The 21,956-nt window shown below is 31.0% G+C and overlaps 1 protein-coding gene across 5 annotated transcripts in view; it reads right to left on the bottom strand.

Moving 5' to 3' along the window:
* Nucleotides 1-21,956, bottom strand: part of yem (yemanuclein) — a 182,062-nt gene that overhangs the window by 101,697 nt on the left and 58,409 nt on the right. For all 5 annotated transcript variants that reach the window (XR_012758216.1, XM_075378485.1, XM_075378486.1 and 2 more), the window contains exons 4-9: nt 18,210-18,344; nt 15,259-15,468; nt 11,712-12,564; nt 6,960-7,100; nt 1,813-2,068; nt 144-302 (exon numbers count right to left, since the gene is read on the bottom strand). Coding sequence is in view for 4 of the 5 variants with exons in the window: in XM_075378485.1 (XP_075234600.1) it covers nt 144-302; nt 1,813-2,068; nt 6,960-7,100; nt 11,712-12,564; nt 15,259-15,468; nt 18,210-18,344 (1,754 nt within the window). In the remaining variant the exon portion in view is untranslated. The remainder of the gene's footprint in view (nt 1-143; nt 303-1,812; nt 2,069-6,959; nt 7,101-11,711; nt 12,565-15,258; nt 15,469-18,209; nt 18,345-21,956) is intronic.

Genomic DNA, 21,956 nt, shown 5'->3' on the forward strand with positions numbered 1-21,956 from the left:
TTTATACACCCTGCATATAAAAAAAATTATCACTTTCTAAAATGTCCTCCCTGACTCTGTTGTTTTGCACTGATGGATACAATTTCCTTCTTGTCAAGCTGTCTATTAAGAAAAAATATACATTACATTTTTTAAAAACATACTTTCTTAGCGGTTCTTTCATCTTCTCTTCTACTGAATCAAAATACAGCTTCTTTGCACGTTTTATCAATGTAAATTTTGAACAAGGAAGATGACCAGCTAAATGATCGTATATCATACTTCTATTGCTAGCAGACAAATTTTGGCTTCTTTTTTCCAAACTGCAAACCAAAATAGGAAAATTCTATATTAAAAATTGTCATATAAATATTCCTACAGTAAGAATACACACAATAATTATAACTTAACAAATATTTCGTTCTAAAAAAATTAGATCAATAAATTCAGAAAAAAATTTTAATGAATATTAAACAGAGATAAATGAAACTGAAAATATTTTTCAGGTGACTTCTCAGAACGCCACTTTTTGAAATAATTAAAAAAATTTAATACATGCATTCTTGAAAACTCTAAAAATAAACAAATGAATTCATAGACTAAATGAACCTAAATACTAGTAAGTGAACATTTTTTGATAAAAAATTACTATAATATATGATTTATATATATACATACACAATACAAGCATATGTATACATTGCAAAATATATATGTGTACATGTGCAAAATGTAAACATTATATATAAAACTACATTACTTCATGTGAAACAAAAATGAATAATAACTTTTTCTATCATACTTTAACAGTGACTAGTGTATATCCCTAAAATCATGAGTGGTCTGCCAGACAATGCACCTATAAAATAAAATACTAGGGTTTTTTTTTGTGATTTACTGGATAATATTAAAAATTTATAAGCTATAATTATTTTACACTTTAGAACAGTGAAATCCAAAAGGAAAATAAAGGATACTTAAATTTTAGCATAAGGGGTGTTACTCCAATTAACAAGGTACTACCCTTATTTCCTCTTACAATAATTGTTTATCCACTCAAATATTCTCAAACGTTTGGTAAATAATCACTAAAAATTGCTCTATAAAATCTAAATCTCCCTTTATTACTGTACTTGTTAAAACTTTCAAATTTCATCTTAAAAACAAGCCTACAGTATTAAAAAAAAAAAACAAAAAAAAAAATAAAACTATAAAATTCAATATGCTTACCATTAGAGAATACTGATGCTTCTACTAGGGGTGATTGTTATTTTTTTCCTAGAATGATTTTGCTGTAACTCTCAATCTTATATTTTGTATTTCAACAATTGAGATAAAATTGTAAAAATTAATAATGCCATACTTTTAAAATTGGAAATCTAACATTAACATATTTTTTCATTCATTAGAGAATACTGAATGAACAATTTGACAAAATTTACTAAGGAATCTCTATCTATTCTTGAAATATAAATTTCTTTCCACCACACAATAAAAGATAGATGGATATAAAATTGAGGAATAATATTTATTTATATGAGCTCTTATTTTTGTGTTGATTAATTCCTGTATTTTATATATCATACGCACGTATACACAATACATTAAATTTTCCAGAAAACCAGCTAGGATTGAATTTCTGAGTTCACAATAATTGCTACAAGTGATAAAGGAGAGGACAAATAAACCTAACAGGTTTTTTTTAATACTGCAGATAACAAAATGGTCATTTAAGCTCAATTTTTCACCAAATAGGTTATAACTGTAAAAGTGATCATAAAATTTGTATTAAATATACAACTTAAAATAGAGAAAAAATATAGTATGATATACCTCAGCAGCGCATTGTTAACATCTACAGAAAAATTTCTTCTTGATACATCTGACTGAGAAATAGAAATTTTAATGTTATTGATGAGATCAATAATATCATTTGGTAAATTATCAGGCACAGAAGGTATTTCAACAGCAGGTGGCATAGATGATGTTTTCACTGTCAAAGTATTTACAGTTGGTTGTGATTTATTTGTTATCTGACTATCAGATGATTCAGTAGAAATATCAGATTCGGTACAGACTCGTAAAGTTCCTGAAAATAAAAAAAAAGTATTACACAAAAAAAAGGTTATAATCCTTATCTTACACAGTCACAATCTTAACTACAAGGGTAGTTTGGAAAGTAACCTCTGTTGTAGCATAGTGCTAGTAGTAGTGTTAGTGGCACTGCCATTGACACATCAGCATACTCTCTGAATCAGTTCACTTCCAGCTATATCAGTGTGAGCCGTGTACTTTGGCCCATTCACTTGTTATTACCTAAAAAAATAAGCACTGTAATAGAAAATCTCATGAAATGAGAGGCGCCATAAGATTTATTTGGGCACAAAGTGTTTCAGCAGCAGATATCCATCCATCAGTTGTGAAATGTGTATAGCCCAAATGTTATGACATGAATCAGTGCAGCAACGGGTCAAATTTGTTAAAAATAGGACAAACATCCATGAACAAGAGAAGAGTGGTAGGCCTTCTGTTAAAAATGATCTTGTCAGTGAAATTGACAAAAAAGTACATGAAAATCGACGATTCACCCTCTCTGAACTTTCCAAACAATTTCTGCAAATTTCTCAAATAGTTTTGTCACCAATAAATTAGGGTACTTGAAGTTCTCTGCTCGGTGGGTTTCAAAAATGTCCACAGAGACTCATCAAACCAAATGAATGGGCTCTGCCCTAGACTTCCCTTTCATGCTGCAACATGGAAGGAGAACATTTTTTGAAGAGAATTGTGACAGGATGAAACTTGGGTGGCATACATGAATGCCGAAATGAAACAACAGTCGATGGCCATACCAGTTCTCCCATGCAAGCCAAAGAAAGCCCACCATACTTGTCAGTAAGGAAGGTTAGGGACATGGTTTTTTTGGGACGCCAAGCGAGTTTCTTCTTGTCGATTTTATGGAATATGGTATGAAAATTACTTCAGCAGTCTACTGTGAAACTCTGAAGAAATTTAGGCAAGCCATTCAGAACAAATGTCACAGTATGCAGTCATCCGGTGTTGTTTATTGCATGACCAATACTCATCCTCACAATGCTCGAAGAACTCAAGGGCTTCTGAATCCATTCCAGTGGGATATTTTTTATCATGCCCTTGGATTTGGCGAAAAATGATTTTCATCTCTTCACTCACCAGAGTGCTTGTGTTACAGCACTCTGATGATGATGATGAACTTCAAAATGCTGTAAAATTCTGTAATGTGGCTAGGTACCCACTCGGCTGAATTTGATTAAAGAGGTATTTGTAAATTAGTGAAACGCTATGATGAATGTTTGAATTTAAATTGCAACCACGTTGAAAAACAGTTAAAATCGGTAAGTTTACGTTTTATATGTAATAAAATATTATTATGCAAGTTTTTTTATTTATATCCAAATGGAGGTTACTTTCCAAACAACCCTAGTATAATTCTTACCTTTTCGAGTCATCCATTGGTTGGCTGGTGTAATGTATGTTATTCTCTACTATTCCTTTCTTCTCCGTGTTAGTTTTTTAAACTCAACATATTTATGAAATCCTACCTGCTCAATTTTCTGTTTTATAAATTCAAATCTTTGTTTTTGTTTACAGTTTTTACTCTTTGCAATTACCTCTAAATAACTAAATTAACTAAACCTAGATATCTTAACACATTGCTAACGAACTTAGTTCATTTCTATAAGATTCTGCCACAAATGTTTCTTTCCTCTACGATTAATCTTAGACCTCTTCAGTTCAAATTTTACAGACTCATTTAATTTTCATCATTCACATTTTAACAATTTCTTTCTAATTATTGGATCTATGTGGCTCATTCAATAATCACAGAGACAAATACCAAAAGAAAAAAAAAATATTTAGTAGAATAAATCATAATTGTCTGATGTTGTTTAGCTGATATAAAAAATATTTGTTGTTTGAAATATATCCTGTAGAAAAATAGCATGCTATGATAAGATTTTTTTTAAGAATAAAACTCACTAAAATTAACTTGCGGATTTTAACACAATATGGTAAAAAAGTGTATTATCTATTCAAATTGTTGTAAGTGGAATGAACAGTTTAAACTGGGCAGAACAAATGTCACTAATTTTACCTTAATGGAAGGCAGGTAGAAATTTTGACTGATTCTTTGCAAAATTACATTATCTTATTTGCCAAGACAAAAATTTGGAACTGAAATTTATAATGCAAGTATTTGCGCTGTCTATTCCATTATCCATGACAGGCTGATTGCCACAAAATGTGTTTAGAACAGGTTCAGAGACAGTTAACTCAAAATTACAGACAACTAAATTAACATTTGTACACAACATAAACAATGGTTTTTAGCGGATGCTTTTCTAGATTGCAAAATAACTTGTAATGAATCTTGTATTCACCATTTTGAGCTGGGAGTATAGAATGTAAATATCCATGTTATCCTACCAGGAAATATTTGAAACCTATTTATCAGCCAGTAAAAATTATACTAATGGTGTTTTGGGAATATAAAATACCAATCAATTTATTGTGATTATCTGGAAAGAACTAACAGTCAACATGAGTACTATTCTGTCATGCTAGAAAAAAGTTAAATCCGTAATAAGGAGGAAATAGTAGTTCTCTCTCTGAAAAGGTGTGATTCTTCTGTGTAACACCTAGACCACATACTGTTCAAAAGACATAAACCGAGTAGCTCATAAAAGGAGCTAATCCAAAAATTGGATTGGGGATGGTGTTATATCCATCTTACAGTCCCCAACTCGTACCATCAGACTGTTTTTTGTTTGGTCTTCTCAAAGACCTTTTTACATAGCACAAAGTTCAAACAGAGTTTAAAGATCAGGAATGGCTCAAACAAGGTGAAGAATTCTTTAATGCTGAAATAAGACAGCTAATAGGAAGATGGTACAAGTAACTAAATGAAGCTTCATAATTTTAATATATATTGAAAAATAGTACTAATTTCATAGTCATTGAATTAATAATTTTTTTACACTCATTTATCTTATTATTAAATGATCCGTGTACATCTGATATTAACAAATTTGTTTATTTATTATAATTTTTTTTCCATAAACTTCCTTGTTTATCTATCAATATGGTCTTACATCTGCATTAATCTGTTCATCCTTTATAAATATATGTATGTGGGGTAAAAACCAAAACCATAATGAATCACAGTTCACTATCCAGCTCTATTAAAAAACAAGCATCTAATACCAATCAAGTGATCACAGGTCACCACCAAAGATTACAAAGCTATATTTAAAAATAACAAGCACCCAAAGCCAGGGTTACAAAAAGTGAAATAGTTATTGTTGTCTTCTTCTTGAAACATTTTTAACTTCAAGAATACAGGGTGTGCAAAAAAAAAATATAGATTTTTAAAGCTAATTAATATCTCTTAATTTTGGGTTACAGTAATGATCACAAACAAAATAGTGACCTCTTACAGTATAAAATAAAATAATAAGAAACTGACTCATAGATTTTTTCCTACATGTGTTCAATGTGAGCATCTTTGTCATCTGGCACATATTGAATTGATGGCTGAGTTTGTACCATACTTTAACCGGCATGTCTAGAGTAATAGAAGCATCAGTTGCTTCAATCCTGCACCTAAAAATCAGGTAATCAATAGGTAGCAGAGGCACAAAAGGAAAACATCAAATGGGTCAGACCAGGTGATTTTGGAGGACATCACAAATAAGCTCTGTCTTTGGGTCCATGCTGACACCAATCCAACGTATGTGGGGAAAACATCATTCAACTGATCCCATACAGAGTTATTTGAATGAGTAGGTGCACCTAACTTTTTGATAAATACAGTTCTGTGGTCCTCAATATTCAATTTAAAATATAGTTCTCTGGTCTGATTTTGTAGTTTAGCAAACATGCATGTACACAGCATATCAAAATAAGGAACTCCAATTATGCTTGCTTGAGTGATAAAGAACATTAACTTGCCATTGGGATATCACAATGAAGACATTTAATTTTGGGGAGTCCCTTTCACAATGAGTTTATGCGAACATTCTGATCTCCAGTTACGGATATTATAGGAGTTGACTTTTCCATTAAGATAAAATATTAAGTCATTACTAAACATATTATGATCAAGAAAGCTGTCATCTTCATGGTGAACTAGTTTGAATGTGAAGACATTCAAACCAAGGCTTTGGTTTCAAACTGATTAAGTCACTGATGAATGTTATTGTTACTTGGAGGATCACAATTACACTTTCTATGAACACATCCTGAACTGTAACTGCAGATTCAAATTTAGTAATCTGTAAATATTGAAGACTTTCTGTTCAGAAGTCACAATCTTTGGTAGTAATACTGTCAAGCATAAAGACAGAAAATCAATCTACAGCCATGCGAGTAACTAACATGGCCCTTTTTGATTCTATTATAACAAATTAAAACCCAAATTTTTTTTTGTACACCTGGCTATACATTCTCCTATTTCTTTCTTGACTAGTAATCAACATTCAAATTTTTCTTTCAATCCCTACATTGTTTCTTCTACATAAAATCACAAGGAACAAACTACATTTTTAATTCACTCTAATTTGAATTAGAGCTTGAATTTGTTCATCTACAATTATTTTTACTATTAACTGATACTTGAGCAGATTAAAAATAACTTTTTTCACTAATTATTTAAGTATGAACTTTTACAACATTTTATTCCATTCTACATTACAAAATAATTTTCTAAATCTATAAATTCTACGTTTTATTCTTCTTAACCTTTGGGTTTAAATTAATCTGAGGGCCAGAATGAACTCTCTTGTTCCTACTTTAATTAAAATACATACAGGAAAGAGACATTTTACACAAATTTTTATGATCTAGCTCATAAAAATACTCTCTTATGATAGTTATTCAAATAAGCTGCTAAAAATAAAAATACACACAAAAAAGGAAAAACAGAAGAAACTATTATTATTTACCAGTTTGAGATTTTGATGTAGAACTCGAACTGTCTTTACTAGACTCACCATCTTTATTTGAATTAATAACAAATTCAATGACATCATTTACAGATGTATGATTACTCAGATCCTTCTTGTCTGCATTCTCCTGAGGAACATCTGAAATAGACAAGTTTAAATTAAGATAAATATTTAACATAATTTATTAAAAATTGAGAGAAAATCACTTTGGAAAAAAATTGTATGAGGTTTTTTTCAAGGTCCGATTGGTCGCGAATTAAAAACCCAAGCAAAAATCGAATGAACGCATATGTGTTGCGCAGCGTTTCTAGTGTGGCCTTCAATCATGCCGCGTCACTTCGTTAAGTTCTGAACACGCAGCTAGCACGTAAATATGTCTACAACAATAGCATCTCCCGCCAAGTGTGAAGTGCATGCGGCAATTTGATTTCTTCAAGCTGAGGGGTGTAATGCAGCTGAAATTCATTGACGAATAAGTAATGGTACCGTGAAACTTCAATGAGTGACAGCAAAGTGCGACAATGGTGCAGGAACTTTAAAGCAGGCCGTAGAGATGTTCATGATGCAGGCGGTCAGGGAAGGAAGCGAGTGTCAAACGATGATCTCGTTGCGCGAGTGGATGAGGCAATTCAAGAAAATTGTCGGTTCACAATTTCTTTATTGAGTGATTTGTTTTCTGAAATTTCAAGGTCAGCTCTTACACCACTGTGAGTGAGAGACTTGAGTACCGCAAACTGAGTGCGAGATGGTTCCCAGATGCTGTCCGACCATCACAAAACAATGATAATGGGCACCTCTCTAACGTTTCTCCAGCACTACTACAATGAAGAAGGTTTTTTGAACAAAACTGTCACAGGGGACGAGACATTGGTCCATTTTGAAACTGAAGAAACAAAAGAACAATCAAAACAGTGGATGCATTCTCAATCTCCCAGTAAACCAAAGAAGTTCAAGCGAACCTTCTCCAACAGAAAGTGTATGGCTACTGTGTTCTGGGACCGGAATGGAGTTCTCTTGGTGGAATTCATGGAACATGGCATGACCATCACTGCTGTCTCATACTGCGTGACTCTTCAATGTCTACGAAGAGCAATTCAGCATAAGTGGAGAGGATTGTTGTCATCAGGCATTGTTTTTCTCCATGACAATGTTCGGCCGCACACTGCAGCTGTAACAAAGAAGCTCCTGGAGCGTTTTCGTTGGGAATTGTTTCATCACCTACCATACCCGGACTTGGCTCCATCCGATTTTCACCTCTTTGCTCACTAGAAACGCTGGCTAGGAGGACAACATTTTGGCACAGACATCGAGCTGCAGACCAGCGTAGAAACATGGCTAAAACACAGGTGGCTCCGTTCTATGATGAGGATATTGGAAAGTTGGTACCACACTACGACAAATGTCTAAATCGGAGTGGCGACTATGTACAGAAATAGCCTAACTATGTAAGTACTTGTTACAAATAAAAAATTTTTTATTTTCACTGTGGTTTTAATTTCGTGACTGATCAGACCTTGAAAAAAAAATAACCCTCCTAAAATAAATCTAAATAATTCAGTCAGCAACAATTAACATTTAGTTAATTGTTGTCGAATAACTACAATTCACGTAGTTATTCTGCAACTACATGAATAACTAAATAAAAGTTTTCATTTAAAGATACTTATTACAAATAAAACATGTTAATTTGGTGTAAAACACATAATTGATGCTTTTAAGATTAAATCCAGTAATGAAGGAAAAAATGTCACTACTACAAATTTAGCGATTAATTTTACACTATAATTGTAATATTATAAATAAGTATTTTATTCTAATTGGAACACAATAATACATTATGTACATCAAATCAGGTATGTGTAGATATGCTTCTCCATGAATAAAAACCTGCCAAAAAATCTGATCAACTCTCTTAGTATTCAGAATTACAGCGCCCAAGTTGACTATTAACTATGTAACAAACCATATCCTTTTCATGGATGGATGAAAAGAAACTATTGTAAAATTTTGATCAGAGCAGCATCACCAAATCCATTATTAGTTATAAAATAAAACACAAAATCCAAAGCAATAATAATTTATGATAAAAAATATGAAATAATAGTAAATTAAGAATGGGAAGATACTAAATACATTAATTAACTAAAAAAGAAATTACAATTCATAAGGCTTTAATGAAAACTGTTTGAACACTTACAGATGTTAAAGAAGAGATGCAGGAAATTCAGGTTACAGTTTATAAACATAATACATATTACAAAACTAATGTATGTATGTATATATATATATATATATATACAATTTATAACATACACATATAATCTAAACAATAAAAAAAAAAAAAAACGTAATTTGTTTTTTTTTATACAAAAGAATCAACTAATCAAGTGAAATTTTTGGAACTTTTTTTATACAAGGTCTGTAAAGTAATGAGACTGGTTCAGAAAAACCTTTTATTTACAATCCAATTATATATGGACTCCTATCACATTTGAGAGAAGCCATGCAATGTTTCAAACAGTTTTCTCACTGGTCATTATAGTGTTAGAAATCAGAAACAAGAATATCCTTCAAATGGTCAGTTACATTTTTTAAAATGTTTTCTACTGTTCCAAAATGGAATCCTTTGAGGTGTTTTTTTAAAGTCAGAAACAGGAAAAAGTTGTAGGGACTCAAGTCAGGTGAATATGGTGGTTGAGGAGCTACAGGAATGTTTTTCTTTGCCAAAAATGCATTATTGAGAGTGCAGTGACAAGGTGTACTGTCATGATGCAGCATCCAGTTGTCTTTGATGGCTGGTCTCACGTGGACAACTCTTTTCCACAGTCTTCTAAGAATTTCTTGGTAAACATATTGATTTACAGTCCGTCCTGTAGACAAAAACTCCAGAAGTCTCTCATTTGCTCAACACTGTTGTCACTTTTTGATGTTAATGGTCTTCCAAAGCATGGATCAACCACAACTGATTCCCAGCCATCTGAAAATGCTTTAAACCATCTCAAAATTTGGGCTCATCTCCATACACCCTTTTCAATTTTGAAAAAAGTTCATTTTCAGTAGCATTCTCATCGAGTTTAACACAAAACTTGATTGCACAACATTGCTCTAGTATCACTCATTTTTGTAACGCACAACAAAAACTAGTTTCATGAAAAGTTTGTTTACGTCTCATGTGGTAACAATAGATTAAAAATATTAATACCTAAAATAGATCAGCTGTTCATATAACCATATGTTTACTAGTAACTTAAGTGTTGCCACTTTGGCTGCCAAAAAAAAAACTAGTCTCATTACTTTATTTACAGATCTCGTAGTTCATGTAGTCAGCAACAGCAACAGATATTAATTACAAAATTAAAACAAAAAAAAAAACCAAATTGCTATTAAATTATGACACAATGCAAAACTAGGAATTGTCTGTGCGGTAAATGTTTGACTCTAAACAAGTTATTAATAAGGGGGCATGTCATAAAGCGGGAAAATTTAAATACTTGGTTATTCATTTGACAATTGGGCGAGGGCATTGCACTTAATGACATATTATCAGTCATTTTAAGCCATTCAATAAGCATTGAACAGGGTCAGATAATATTGTGCTTTCTGCTAAAAAAATGATTTTTACCTTTTATCCAATAAATTTATGGGTTAAAAAATTTGAGGAAATTGGATCCACATTAAATTTAAAACTTAAAGGCGCAGGAAAAAGTGTTAGAACATCAAAAACTATTGATAGGGTTCAAACTATCATAACAAACACTCCAAAACATTCTGTGACTAAAATGAGATAGCATTGAATATCAGTGAACCATTGATCCATCAAATCTTACATATGGACTAAGTTTTCGCCCCTATAAAATTCAAATTGCCAAGAATTAAAAAGATGCTGGTTTGGTTGTTCACATGAATTTTTATCAAGAAATGTTACAGCCTTTGTTTGGATGGGGTTAAAAACTTAATCCACCACGCATTTATGTCAGATGAAGGTAATTTTAAACTGAATAGCAATAGAAATAAGCAAAATAGTTAACATTGAAGCAGTGAAAACCCAATTCAGTTATATGAGAAACATCTATATAATCTGAAGGTTACAGTGTGATGGCACTTTCATCATTTGGCATTATCGGACCATTCTTTTTTCAAGATGATCAAGGAAACATTACTGCAATATGTTACACAACATGGTTACAACCTTTTCGAGATAAGAATTAGTTCAACTTTCACAAATTACTTGATCCAGCAAGACAATGGTACAAATCATACTGTTTATTTGTGTATTTCCAAACCATATTACATCCAAAATTTAGGACATTGTTTGACCAACTAGATCTCCTGGTTTATCCATATGAGACTTTTTTTTGTTGAGGGGGGTTTGCTCAAGAGCAAGGTGTATATAGAGTGGCCACAAATGTTAGCATAACTAAAATTAAAAATCCAAGAAGTTACACGCATTACACCAGCTATGTTACAACAGTAAATTTTAGATGATTACAAGATTGTGCAGATCACAATTGGTGCCTAACTGTCACATGTTATTTTTTAAAAATGGATGCCTTACTTAAAAGAAAATTGTAGAAACATTCATATTAAAATAAAAACTTATTTAAATACAGATTTAATTTTACCCGCTTCACTGATATATTCTTTACATAAGAAAAATAACAAGTAGATGGAGATAATATATTATCCATCACACAGCATTATAATGTTGTATGATGGTATTTACACTGAAAATAAAAATATAATACTTACTTCCAGTTTTATTTGCAGCAGAAGTAGCAGATATAGTAGAAGCTCCAGCGGTGGCAGCAGCAGAAGTAGCAGATATAGTAGAAGCTCCAGCGGTGGCAGCAGCAGAAGAAGCAGCAACAGCAGTAGTAGTAGTAGTAGTAGTAGTAGTATTAGAAGTAGTAGTGGTGGTGGTGGTGTTGGTGGTAGTAGTAGTAGTAGTTGTTGTAATAGAAGTAGAAGATATATTGACAGTACTGGTACTTGTATTGGCAGAACTTGGGGATTGTTGAGTATTATTTGTTTCACAATGGTGGCCACGTTTCTCTTCTAATAAAGCTTTCACAGTCATAGATTTCTTTTTACTTTGTTTAACCGTGTTACTATTGCTGTATTGATTTGTTAAAGAATTTGTTGGACTATTAGTTAATGATGAAGGATTGCTATAATTATTATTGGTGTTATTAACATTAGAAGACATGTTTGATGCCGCTGTTGAATTAGCATTAGTTTTGGCAATTGAAATAGTAACACTTGAATTATTAGAGATGGAATTACTAACAACTGTAATCGTATTATTATTATTACTATTAACATTATTTACATTGTTGGCAGTTTGCGATGGAATGGAAGGAACAGTTACCGAACTAATATTATTACTATTATTATAATTACTACCACTATTATTATTTACAGTAGTTTCTTGTATCTGCTGTTCACTTTGTAACAGTTGTTGCCTCGTTAAAGTCTTCTTTTTTCTTTTCTTTTTCAAACTACTTGTTTCTTCACTATTTAATACTGTTACAATTTCTGATTTTGTAGTAACAGCAACAGTGATGTCAGGTTTCTCTTCTGGTTTATCAGAAACCTTCATTTTCTGTTGAAAAACATAAACATCAACTATAATAATGAAGTTTAAGTACAGAAAAAACAATTCCTACAAAAAAATATAGAACATAATTAATCATTTAAAAAAACAATAAGCGCAATAAAAAACAAAAAAACAGATTACTCCATAGTTTTTAACATTTTTAGAAGCAGTTGTATATGTTTTAATAACGTTTAGCAATTTCATTATTTTTTACAGTAGTAACTTCAATTACTACATTATAAATTATCATAACGACAGATTTAAAAAACATCAAAGATAAGAAATGACAAGACATAAAATGGAGTAATAAAATATGAAGGCTGTCACTACAAAGGGGGTGGTGGTGGAGGGTGTCTTCCCCTATGGAAATTAGGAAATCAATTTATGAATCAGGATGTCCATAAAGAAAGTCCTACTGTACTATTTCACAGGAAGCAATCTTGGTGATTGCAGATGTGAAACCGATAAGACTTGATTGCATCTGAGAAGCAGCAGCGGTATGTTGCTAAGAAGTCCGGTGAGTTGACTTCGGATAAAGTTTCAGAAATTGAACAACGTGGCAATGCCTTGTGACTGGCCAGATGGGATGAGACAGAGGGTAGATGTTAAACCTACGATCTTTTTCCAAATGTTGTTGGTTTGCAGGATACCTCTTGGGTACACCCTAATAAATATGTGTTGCAATTTCTTTCCGGCTGTGCTTTTAGGGACAGACTGCAGAAATTCGGCCTAATAGATTCTGGATGGGAATTCAGTGTGGACAATTGAATGACACCTACATGTTTTTATGAATGCTCGAAATACAAGTTAAAACGCCCAGAGACCATTTGTCGGCTTGATCTTATTGGGTCGGCGTTGGATCTCTGTACAAACTGGAGGAGCCAGGCCGAATAAGGAATATTGGAGAATTTTATAGTGTACTTAGCAAAAGAAAGGATCACAGAGGGGATCTACAGCCCTGTTTGGATTTCTTTTGTATTATGTTTTTGGGGATGTTTGGCTTTATAAATTACGTTTTTGTTCTTTGTTTTGTTTCAATGTTACTGTGTTGTTATTGTTCCGTGTAAAATTGTTATATTTTGTGTTGTGCACGTTTACCTCAGTTAAATCCTTCCAGTCTTACTTAACACTTGGTAAGATGTGTTTTTGTTTTGAGCTCATTAAATAGTAGTACACCGATGAGAATGTCACTCGTGGCATTCATATAGGTGGCATCCTGGCCTAGGTGGACTGAAATATGTCAAAAGCCAAGGTGTCAAAGATGACCTCTTGTAAAGCCAATAAGGGCTAGGAATGGAGGGGTGGCAAAGGGAGTCTTCCCCTACAGGGGTCAGGATATCCATAAAGAAATTAATTTGTTTAAAATAATTATTTGGCAACTTACTAGTTGTTCCTACTAATTTTTTTATTTCATATTTTTCACATGTCAGATCTTATTATATACTCAAAGCAATCCTGTACCAAAATACAGTAATACTCTCTGCTTTTGACTTATTTGAAAACCAACCGATAAATCTTTCTTTATAATGTAGTTCTCAACTGTAATTCAGCATAGTGTAATTCTGTGGATTTACATGTATTCTATAGTAATTTTCTAAAATAAAATGGATGAAAAGAACTTTATTAGTAATAATATTGAAATAATACCCACTAATGCAAATATTATTTTCTAATTTTTCCAAATTTAGATGAATGCGCACTTCTCAATGAAATCCTACGTGAGAGTCATAATTTTGTTGAAAATTCCATTTTACAAAGTAATACTGATTTTTTAAACCCAACTGGATAAATATGGATTATCTTGAGCCACCAAAAACAAATTAATTTCCATTAGGAATACATAACTCCAGGTTTGACAAACTCGTGTATTATACATTACTTTGATCTCTTTCTCTGTCTCCCTTCACAAAATGTAAAGTTTAATTGTGATGACCAGTGTGTAAATGTACTTCAATGTTAGGTAACTTGACTCTTAAAAATATAATTCAAACATTTTTGTAAATTAAGCGTGAATATTATAATTTTATTTTATTATTCAAACTAAAAATCTGTTTCAAAGCTCATATTTTAGAGCAACAAAATGTAAGCATAATATATCCATTATAGTAAAATTCATATATTTAGTGATATGTTATCGTATAACATATAATGTATGTTATCATTTAAAAAATGATAACCAAACTCAAAGTACCACTTAAAATGATTAATTTATCATTTTTAAGTGGTACTTTGAGTTTGGTTATAATTTTTTAAATAACCCAATATAAAATAAATAAATAAAACAAAATGATCCCTGATGGTCAATCACATTAATTTACCAGAGTTAAATATGCTGAATTAGTAGTTTACATGTGCTGCCCATAAAATTAGCAAGTTAAGATCACAATTTTGTATACGTGTCCAATTTCTACAGATTACAAACAAAGGTTAATTGTGTTGTTTTCTTATATCTGTGGATGAACATGCCAATTTTGGTCCAGTGGAGAAATTAGAACCGTTTTTGTAGCTTAATTTACATATTTCTGGGCTTTACACAATATTAACTGATTTGTATATGTTGCTTAAGGTTTTGAAAACAAAGTAATTTTTTTCAAGTTAAAATAAGTTGGTCAAACTGTCAGCCATTAAAGCTGCAAAACTGCAGTAACTATTAATTCTGACAAAAAAAAAAACTAGTCAAATCAAAAAAGGAAAACAAACCTTAACAACTAAGTGATTAACATCTACTTTTTCAATGTTTTCTTCTGCTTTTTCTGGCTCACTAGCTTCTTTTCCATTTACTTCTTCTTCTACATCCTCTTCATCATCTTCATCTTCATCATCATCATCTTCATCATCATCATCGTCGTCGTCATCATCATCATCATCCTCTTCAGAATCCGAATCATCTCTTATCACGTTTGCTCCAAACTGTAATCAAATTAGATATTAATATTATGAAAAACTGATTTACATTATATAGTACACTTATAATATATACAGCAGATGGTATTAATACAGTAGGACATACTTTAATTGAACTTGTTAGCTAATTATAGTCAAAAATTAAGCAAAGCAAAAGCAGACTTTGTAAATGTTGTAAACATTTAACAAAAGAAACACGTGAAGGACAAAACATTAAACAGCTATTTATTTGCTGGCAGATCAAATTTCAAACTGCAGATACAAAAATTTGTTTTCCTGAGTTCAAATGGGAAAAGAGATATTATAAAAGAAAAGAGGAGCTTAAAAATGTATTATTTGCCTGTACAAAAAAAGGAAACTTACTAGTTTTTGCTATTTTTATTTTTTAATTACTGTTTTTAGTCAAATGAGTATTGAAAACATTTATTATTGATTTTTTCTAACTACATTTTTTTTTTTATTTAGTCTACTATGAAAATTGAAATAACTATTTTACTTACAGTATAAGGAATTAAGAAAACAATCTTTGGGTTTATATCTGTAAGTTTTAATCAAATATAAATGCAATAAAATAGATTATTTTTACTATAATTAGTATTTTAACTGTTCAAGGTTACAGATTACGATGGTCATTTATACTGATTTCTCCATGAGGCAGGCATCAACCATTGTTGTCCTGGTTCATATGCCCTTTTTTAAATTTCACCGGGTTGGATACAATCCTAATAAGTTGCTTTCTTGCTTATAATCATTTAGTAATATTTATTCTTTATATACTGTGTAGCAGTTTTACTACACTTTTAAAAGTTTTTTTCATTTTTGAGGACTAAATGCTTACATTTATGCTTTAACACTGTATTTAGCCTAATATAATTTTATTCATTTCCATTATTTTCATTTATAAAAAAAAATTATTTCAATTTAAAAATTGAATAACAAAAAATTTATATTTGGTACATCTCATAATTTTTCAATAATGTTATAAGTGTTAATATACCTATAATTAAACATGAGTTTTAATTAAAAACAAAATTTATTATATACAGGCTATATAAAAAAGAATATCAGGATTTAAATTTGTTACATCTCTTGGGCGAGGTGTTCAGTATTGATTTAAGGCTAGAATCAAAGAGAAAAAAGGACAGATTTAGTTGCACGCATGGTTATTCATTGATTACTTACCTTTCTGCTTGATAATGACATAGCAAAGATGATGACTCCTGAAAAGAAAACCTTGTAGTTTGCTAAATATGAATCTTTAGTTAAAGTTTAAAATGTGTTCTGTAGAAAGTTTAACTGTGATACTCTAAGTGACAATAACATTCAGAGTGACGGCGTAATCAATTTAAAATAACCAGATGGCTGTGTAATGGGACAAGTAAGAATGACTGAGGGGATCTAAAGAAAGCATTGAACTCCTACATAGTCCTAAAAAAACTGTTAGGGAGGCCAGCCACAAACCAGCAATGTCTGTGATGAAAGTGTAGAATATTTTAGAAGATACATACCTGCCAATATTGTTTACAGCTGTTTCAGGCTTTGAAGCCTACTGACTACATTGTGCATGCAGACTTTGCAATCAAAATGTTGCAGAAGATGAAGATGACATCTCTCTTGATCGTGTTATGTTTATCGATGCATAACAATTCATCTTAGTAGAAAAGTTGATACACATAATGTTTTTTGTGTCAGGGAAGGTCAGAAAACCTCCATGAACTCTTACAATGCAAAAGGAACTCTAAAAAAATAATAATTTTCTGTGTGATATCCAGACAGCAAGTTAACAACAGGCATTCTTTTTTGCTGAAGCAAGCGTAACATGAGTACCTTATTCAGATAAACTGCATACACGGTTCTAACCTCACCTGCAAGACAGAGCAGAGAATTTTATTTGGCAGCAAGATTGTGCACCTCCTCATGAATAACTGTATGGAATTGGTTGAATGATGTTTTCCCTTACTTCTGGATTGGTTGGCACAGAACCAAAGACAGAGCTTGTTTGTGGTGGGCTCCAAGGTCACCTGATCAAACCCCATATGATTTTTCCTTTGTTTTATAAAGATTATAATGTTATGCCTCTGCTAACTACTCATCTATCAAATTTGAAGTACAGGATTGGAGCAGTTATTACTTCCATTACTCCAGATATGCTGGTTAAAATATGCAAAAAAACTCCTATGGAATGGATGTGCACCAGCTGATGAAAGGTGCTCACATTGATGTGAAACCTTCAGTGTTAGAGGAAGGTATGGGGATTGTGCTTCTGTCAATCGATTAATTTGATAGTTTAGGGTTATAGGTTACGATAGGTGGTTATGGTTGAAAGAGGTCAAACAAAGGTAATAGAAAATTGTGTAAATACATTGATGGAATCCTGACGCAGGCCAACCTGATGACTGTGATGCGTTACCAGGTTTAGACGGTCTAAAAGATGACCTCCGGTCAAGCCCATCAAGGGTAGGAAGGGGTGGTATGTGACCAGGATCATCACAAGACTGGTGCTTCTCCTATCAGGATGTTTACATTGGACATTTTTTGGGAAAATCTGTGCTAGTTATTCTTTCATTTTATTTCTGATTACTGTATGTCAAAGTTAAGAAATATTTGACAGCTTTAAAACCCAATATTCGTTTTATACAGAGAAATAAAAATAAATTTTGGATTGATATATTTTTAATTTAATGTACATAAACAGAATAAAATTACTCAACCAAGAACTACAAATAAATTATTTAATCTAATCTAACCTTTCTCCTCCTTCCTTTAATCTCTTCAAAATCAGACACATCAGAAACCTCAACTTTTCTGAATTCCAAAGGTCCAGAATTGACATAATATCCACCATGGACTGTTTGAAGTTCTTCTGGTAATGCTTCATCACACTAAAAATAACATAACAGTATGTTATGTAGATTATTACAAAAACAAATTCTTTATGAACAGATAATTAGAAAGTGAAACAAAATTCAAGTTATTATATATATATATATATCTAACAAGAAACAGCCTACATTAATGAGATACTACTTTCATAATATCAAACAACATAAATTCCACATATGGTACTTATTAATACCATGTACTGAGTTTATAAGATTTTTTCACAAAGAAGGTAGTAATCTTTATTTTATATTTTTACTCTACAGGTTACGCAAAAATAAATATGAAAAAATACCAATGATGATGAGGGTTTAAGAAACATTTTTGGAGATAAATAGTAAAGAGATAAAACTTCAATTTTGTTCTGTACTCTTAGCAGATTAGTAATAATATGAATCTTAAATATTTAAATTAGTTTAGAGGTTAACAATAATTTTGATTTAAATAAATAAATAAAATGAGAATAAAATAAAACACAGTAAATATAATCTTAGCCAGTTCTCTACTTCCAGTCTCTGATCAGACCATTGAAATGTATAATAAAGAATTCAAGACTGATGTGGGATTTTTAATTTACAAATAGAAGTATCTGTAAGGTTTAAGATAATGGGCATGATAGTAATTTTAATATTCTACCCCCCCCCCCCACTCTTTATATATATACTACTTCCGTACTTTATTATATTATATATAGTTATATAACATACAGAGGAAAAAGAATGGACTATAAAAAATTTAATCTAAATAAATTATATATATATATGGGACATTCTTTTACAAACCGAACACCTTTCTGATTTAGCTAAAACTATTTTTACGTGTTCTATACGACAAAAAAAGATATACCTATTCGAGGATTTTTTCTTTTCTTTTTTTTGGAAAATAGAAAGAATTGAAAATTTAAGAATTTGGTGATTTTTGGCTTGTAGTATATTTTAAAAAAATTCATAACTCTGGTTCTATTTGAGCTACAGATTTCATTTTTTTTTTTTTTCATTTTAAAGGTAAAAGAAAGAGCTTTAATAAAAAAGTACTTGAAAAAAAAATTATTTACAAATTGAAATTGTTATAAACAATTAAAATGTTTAAATCGATTTTTAACAATTGCCCCCCCCCCCCAAAAGAATCAAGTTTTTAATATTTCTATCGTGTTTTCTGTCAAATTTCCTTTCGAAAACGCTTTTTTTTATAGATGGGGAAATAATTATTACTATATGAAAAAAATTAATTAATCTAGCGCGGGTCACAGCGCATGCTACTGAATCGCACGAGGAGTACTGACAGAGCGGAAACAGCCAATACGCAGCTGATTTGAAGAACGCGCTAGATTAATTAATTTTTTTCATATAGTAATAATTATTTCCCCATCGATAAAAAAAGCGTTTTCAAAAGGAAATTTGACAGAGAACACGATAGAAATATTAAAAAATTGATACGTGGGGGGGGGCAATTGTTAAAAATCGATTTAAACATTTTAATTGTTTATAACAATTTCAATTTGTAAATAATTTTTTTTTCAAGTACTTTTTTATTAAAGCTCGTTCTTTTACCTTTAAAATGAAAAAAAAAAATGAAATCTGTAGCTCAAATAGAACCAGTTATGAATTTTTAAAAAATATACTACAAACCAAAAATCACCAAATTCTTAAATTTTCAATCCTTTCTATTTTCCAAAAAAATGAAAAGAAAAAAAAATCCTCGAATAGTTATATCTTTTTTTGTCGTATAGAACACGTAAAAATAGTTTTAGCTAAATCAAAAATGTGTCAGTCAATTTTCAACCAAATCTGTACGGTTTGTAAAAGAATGTCCCATATATATATATAAAATTGCTACTTAACATATACTTAAGCTGTAAAATATTAAATATAGTGCTAAAGTAAACATCACTGTGTGATATACAAGGTGCAGTTCAAAAGTAGGGGCCGATTGATAACAAAATGAGAATAATTAAAAAATTTATTACAGATTTAAAATATTTACATATTTACTTTATTTTTCTACGTAATCACCTTTTCATTCCAAACACACTTTTGATATTGTGAAACAAGCTTCTTCAAATCCACTACATAAAATTCTATCACCTGTAATTTTAACCACTTTACTGACATTTTCAACACTTCACTTTTCTCAAATCACTGATGCAAGCCAATTTTTAGGTGTAGGAGGACATTGCAGTCACTGAGCATGAAATCAGGACTGTGGGGAATGATATAAATCTCCCTTCCAAATTTTTTAATCGTTTCTGTTGTGCATGTGGACATGTGCAATTGTGAAGAAAAACAACTCCTGATCTTGCCATTCCCATCGAAAATTTTAAATATGTAATGTGATGGATGTTGTAGGATCAATCACATCATTGCCTCGCTTTTCTTTCACTCGTTGCGGTAAATCCATATGTTTCACACCACTGACAGTGAATCTCAACAGCATTACATGTTCTTATGTTTAGAAATCTAATTGTTGATCAAATTTCACAGCTGGCAGGATTTGTTATTACCATTCTCATTTTAAAACACTTTCTCAGAGAGGCAAACAACAATGAACTGACAGCAACGTGGTGGTTACGTGCCCAAAAGACCACTAAATGCTACTGCACATGTGTGAACCAATCAATGTTTCCAATCGCTATTTCTATAATAAACCAGCCCTTACTTTTGAACCGCACCTAGTAATACAGCAGATTTACAGAATATAAAAAATTATCTTGGTAAAATTATTTGAGTTTTGAAAAAAATATCTATATATGATCGCTTTTAGTTAGGCTTTTGGACATTACTCTAAAGATGAGTATTGTGCATTCACTTTTTCTTTATCACAAATTTTCAAACCACACAACTTAATTTATTTAAAAACTGAAAATTGTTTTCTTTTAAGCGCTTCTAGAGAATTAAGTTAAAAAATAATTTAAATATATAATTTATTCAACTTGAGAAATAAAAGGGACTAGACAATGCTAAGTGGGTTACTACTGTCTTAAACTCTTTTAGAGGCATTTTTGAGTATATTCATTTTAAAAAAAATCCTCCATCCATTTCAATTTTGAAATCTTTGATAACCTACGTCAATTATTCCGCCAAACAAGAAGTTTTTTTTTAAATCCTTGATAAACTAAATATTTTTCCTTTAAAGTTATTTATTTTAATTTAATTTAATATAAAAATTAATAAAATTTATTAATATAAAGCTTGAATTTTTTAATCCGCATTTAAAGTTTAAAAATACGAATTTGTGTACTACGTCAATTATTCGGACAAAAAAGGAGTTTTTTTTTTGTAACTGTATATAAGGTATAATAAGGACAATCCTAGCAAGTTCATTTTAAAATTTTCTGCTATAGAAACATGCCCAGTTTTCATTTGGTTTCTTTAATAAACATAGATCCCAACCACTACATTTAACGAACATTCTTAATTAAATTCCTAAGTATTTAAGTTACTCGTCTTATTAAACATAAGATATTTCTATGAAAATATAATCAAGATGGTTCTGCCTTACGTTCTGAGTATGTTTTCTTTTTTTATGTGATTTTTTCTATTATTTTACTATTTATTATTATTGTTGTAATTAAAATATTTCCTGATGGAATATGTATACATGTGTGCAATGTTAAA

Source organism: Lycorma delicatula, chromosome 11 (assembly GCF_047948215.1).
Source record: "Lycorma delicatula isolate Av1 chromosome 11, ASM4794821v1, whole genome shotgun sequence".
Taxonomy (NCBI): domain Eukaryota; kingdom Metazoa; phylum Arthropoda; class Insecta; order Hemiptera; family Fulgoridae; genus Lycorma; species Lycorma delicatula.